This window comes from Bison bison, unplaced genomic scaffold (assembly GCF_000754665.1).
Source record: "Bison bison bison isolate TAMUID 2011002044 unplaced genomic scaffold, Bison_UMD1.0 scf7180017864146, whole genome shotgun sequence".
Lineage (NCBI taxonomy): Eukaryota > Metazoa > Chordata > Mammalia > Artiodactyla > Bovidae > Bison > Bison bison.
This window is the reverse complement of record NW_011494718.1, coordinates 12,642,711-12,647,321: the sequence shown is the minus strand read 5'-3', so window position 1 is coordinate 12,647,321 and position 4,611 is coordinate 12,642,711. Positions and strand designations below refer to the sequence as shown.

Sequence of the window (4,611 nt, the reverse complement as noted above, 5' to 3'; positions counted from 1 at the left end):
ACGAGGGGTGCAGTTTTCCTTTGGAGGGCCTGGGACAAAACCTCACAGTCCTGCTCCACTACTGCAGCCCCTATAAGAAGGTGTCCCCCACCTATTTAGGAAGAACTGAGAGATGAAGTGGGAGGGCAAGTCAGCAGACCAAGTCCACGCCCTCTTAAATATGAAGCTACCTCCAGAGTGTCACCTCCCATGGCTGACGGGCACACCTGTCATCAGTGTGCACTCTATCACACAGGCCAGGGTACTGAGCTGCTCACTCCTACACATGGCCAGTCCCTCTCCTTCTCCAGACTGACTGCAACAGCTCAGCCACGACAGAGCACCACCCTACCCACCCCAATCAACGCCAAGGCCTTTACCTTGCAGGCCGTCAACATGTCTGACACGGCCTTCCGGCTCAGATTGGCAGTGGCTATCACGTCCTCCTGTCGACAAGAGTTCCCAGCAGCCACAGCTTTGGCCGTTGCCATGGTGATGCCTTTGGTCATCCTGATGGATTCTTCAGGTGATGATGTCTTCTCAGGTACCTCTTTTGACTGGAATACCTGGAAGTGAGAAATGGAAAAGCTGAAAAAAGTCAAAGAGGGAAGGATGGAAATAACATATGCTTCCCCTACTGGCTGCAGCACAGTGTCTGAAAACCGAGCCAGCTATGGGAGGAAACTGGTCAAATGGCAGGAAATCAGAAATGTAACTGGAGTACAGTAATATCATTCTTGCTTTCAAAATTCCAGCGTGGATAAGCCCCACACACCTGTGCAGCATTCCTGGGGGGAGAGTGTGGGGCGGAGAATGATCTACACTGTTAACATGCTCGCCTGTGGACACTGACACTCCATGTGCATTAACTCCACCCCCGGGGTGGTGGGGTGGGGTGGACTGTGCAGCTTCCCAGATCTTCTGGCCCATTCCTGCTGATACCTCAGTGGTCCCCAGAAGCTCTGCAGCCCTGATGCTGGTTCCAGAGCAAGACTGACCTGGATGAATCACTCTGGACTCAGCTCTCTCTCTTAAAGACAGTGTGAAGCTGGGGAAGAATAAAGCATTCCATTTCTTCTATTCTCAGCCTGTCTTACAAATATAACTGCCTAATTGTGTGGAGGTGTTCATGTCGAGCCTGCCACCGTGACATTGTGAATTATTTAACAATACTCATACACCTTTAGAGAAGCTGAAATACATTAGCTATGGTAAGTGAGTATCTCACTTTAAAATTCCACCTGCCAGTCAAGCCAACCATTTCTGCTTCCAGCCCATCTGCCACGGTTCTACCATGAGTGATGGATCCCTGAATACGAGGACTTCTGAACCAGGTGGGGCTGCTCTGTCTTCAGTCCTTGTTGTTGTTCAGTCGCTAAGTTGTGTCTTTGCAACCCCATGGGCTGAAGCACACCAGCCTTCCCTGTCCTTCACTATGTCCCAGAGTCTTCAGCCCTAGGCAGCCATGTTTGAGCCACGATTAGAAGGGAGGACCCAGCTGACATCCCTGTCATGTGCCCATCAGCGTCAAACATCACTAACCCCCTAAAAATGAACAACAGCAATCTACTGCCCAGGACCACCCCTTAATGCTGCAGTGTGATGAGCATGGACAGAGCCCTCCATGCTAACATGGGCCTTAGGGCTCATGCTACTTTGGGAACCTCCTATGTTCATGGACATGCATCGTCTAGGTCAATTCTTTTTTTTTTTTTTTGATCTAGGTGAATTCTAGCCTGACCATGTGTAATATCCCAGGAATTACAAATCTCTTTCATTGCCACTGTTTGGCCCACCCACACCTGTCAGAATGTGTCTCTAGACTTTTGATAAGAAACCTCAGCCCAGGGACTTCCCTGGTGATCCAGTGGTTAAGAAACTGAGCTTCCAATGCAGGCGGTGCGGGTTCCATCCCTGGTCAGGGAACTAAGATCCCACATGCCATGTGGTATGGTATGGCCAAAAAATAAAATTAAAAAAAAAGAAAAGAAAAGAAACTCCTAGCCCATGTAGGCAGGTGAGAGCCAGGCAGCAGTCTTAAGGATACTGCCTGCAGTTTTTAGTTTCTTCTTTGTGTGAGAACTAAGCACAATGGCAACCAAGGTTGGAGTCATTAAAAACAGGACACAAGAACCCAAGTCTTCACCACTAAAACCCAACAGAATTGCTCATCTCTGCTGCTTCCCAGATGGCACTAGTGTTAAAGAACTCGCCTGCCAATGCAGGAGACATAAGAGATGTGGGTTTCACCCCAGGGTCATGAAGATCCCCTGGAGAAGGAAATGGAAACCCACTTCAGTATTCTTGCCTGAAGAATTCCATGGACAGAGGAGCCTTGAGGGCTATAGTCTGTAGGGTTGCAAGAGCTGACATGACTGAAGCAACTTAGCACGCACACACTGCTGACCCTCAGGAGCTTGTGGCCTTTGCAGGTGACTCTCTGAAGACTCCTCCTTCCAAAAGAGAAGCTGAATCTGTGAGCAGATCTGCTATTAAAAAGGAACCTCACATGATGGCCCATGTTGCCTCTGCATTTAAATTTTATTTATCTGCGATTCTTTGAAAAATATCCTAAAGCTGTCTGTGTAAGTCATTTGGCCTACTAAGAATAAAGGTACATATAAAATAATGAAAATAAATAGCATTTGTAATAGTAAATTAAAAAAAGAGGAATCTTAGTTTGAAGGTACTCATTTTCAGCATATTTGTTTCAAGGGATTAGGATGAGGCAATCCACAAGGCAATCCACGACCACCATGGAGTCAAAAGAACAGGAGACAACCACAGTAACCCCAGGATACCCTCATTCTAAGACAGTGGAACTGGGCAAGAGTGAACACAGGGTCAGAGTCTCTGAGAACAGACACCTCACGTGGAAGGCAGCCTGAAGTTAAAGGGAAGTGTCCCCAGTAAAAGCGTCTGGGTTTTCCTAACAGTGAACTCAGACTCCCACATCTATCTGTGTGCAGCAGGATGAGCTGCTGTTGGTGGCCATGGGAATCAGGCGAGGACTTCCCCGCTGTCTCAGTGAATAAGAATCCGCCTGCCAATGGAAGGGACACAGGTTTGGTCCCTCGTCCAGGAAGATTCTACATGCCACGGAGCAAGTAAGCCCATGTGCCGTGACTACTGAAGCCTACGTGCTCAGGGCCTGTGAGCTGCAACTGCTGAATTCTGTGCACCCTACAGCCCATGCCTCACAACAAGAGAAACCAGCACAGTGAGAAGCCTGTGCACCACAACAAAGAAACAGCCTGTTTCCCGCAACTAGAGAAAGCCTGCATGCATCAATGAAGACCCAGTACAACCAAAAATGAATAATAAAATAAGTAAAATTAAAAAAAAAAAGCATAAACTCAAGGCGAGTGCAAAGGGCCACAATGAGTTTTCCCTTTGCCGAGGCTCTTCTGCAGTGCTTTCATTTTATGCTGCTATTTTAGTGGAATTAAACATGGTCCCAAGTCATACATTAATTCATTTAATTACATTTGCAAACTGATCCTAGCCAAACTCTGAGGTCAGTATCACATAGGTTCTCCATGGCACAAGGCTACCAGCAGGCAGGTGAGTGGGCCCCCCTAGCTCAGGCACTCCAAGTAAAATCTCAGAGAAGTTGCACTGGGGTCGGCTATTGCACACAGGGCCCTAGGGAGGTGACTGGTGGCTCCTTACCGTGAGTTCCTGCTTCATGTACTCGATGGTGGCCTCTAGTGCCCGTGTGCCCCGAGTGGCCTCGTCCTCCACTGCCTTCACGGTCTTGAGGAGGGAGGTGACATTGGTCACCATCACCTGCATGGGAAGACAGGCCAAGAGAAAACAGTGAGCTGAGGTCCCATCCCTCTTAGTGCAGCTCTAATGTGCCCACACCTCTACGTGAGGAAGGAACTCAGATGCTCACTGCCGCCTTCAAAACCCGAGAGTGTCATCTCTGTCTCTCACTGGAGCACCCCTGGCATACTTGCCCCTGGCTGGGCTCCACTCTACCTTGGCAGCCCCCTTGAGCTGGTACATGGAGGGGTCATCGGCAGGCTTGCTGGCAGCTCCCTTGGTAGCACCAATGAGATCTGAGAGGGCCTTGGCCACGTCTTTGATGGCATTGATCAACACTACCTGAAAGAGAGCATGCACCCCGGTGAGCAGCCGCACCAAGATCACAGCACAAGAGCAGGGCAGGGGGGACCTGGGAGGCGGGGCTCAGTGTCCACAGCTCCCCTGCCCACAGCACAGGACCAAGATCACACAGCACAAGAGCAGGGCAGGGGGGACCTGGGAGGCGGGGCTCAGCGTCCACAGCTCCCCCGCCCACAGCACAGGAGAGTCCCCAGGGCCTGCCCTTGGAGACTCCAGTGTAGGAGTCTGGGTGGAAATCCAGAATCCACGCTTGAAGAAGTTCCCTGAGGGAGGCAGATACTGAGCCAGAATGCCGAACCCACGTACAGTCTATCTGGCAAGTTCAGAAACATGTCCTGGCTGACAGCTCTGCTGAAAAGCTGCCTGTTAAAGGATGAAGGCAGCTAGGCAGACACCCCGAGAGGCAAAACCACTCACCTGTACCCAGAACTGGTCACCAAAAGCACTAAGAACAAAATGCACGCCCCCTGGCCTGGCCTGCAGCTCCCATAGCAGCCTGCC

The 4,611-nt window shown here is 50.2% G+C and overlaps 1 protein-coding gene across 12 annotated transcripts in view; it reads right to left on the bottom strand.

Moving 5' to 3' along the window:
* The window catches only part of TLN2 (talin 2), a 499,482-nt gene that overhangs the window by 38,320 nt on the left and 456,551 nt on the right, over positions 1–4,611 (bottom strand). For all 12 annotated transcript variants that reach the window (XM_010840783.1, XM_010840793.1, XM_010840795.1 and 9 more), the window contains 3 exons: positions 3,964–4,089; positions 3,652–3,768; positions 360–545 (listed from right to left, as the gene is read on the bottom strand). In XM_010840783.1, the coding sequence (XP_010839085.1) occupies positions 360–545; positions 3,652–3,768; positions 3,964–4,089 (429 nt within the window). The remainder of the gene's footprint in view (positions 1–359; positions 546–3,651; positions 3,769–3,963; positions 4,090–4,611) is intronic.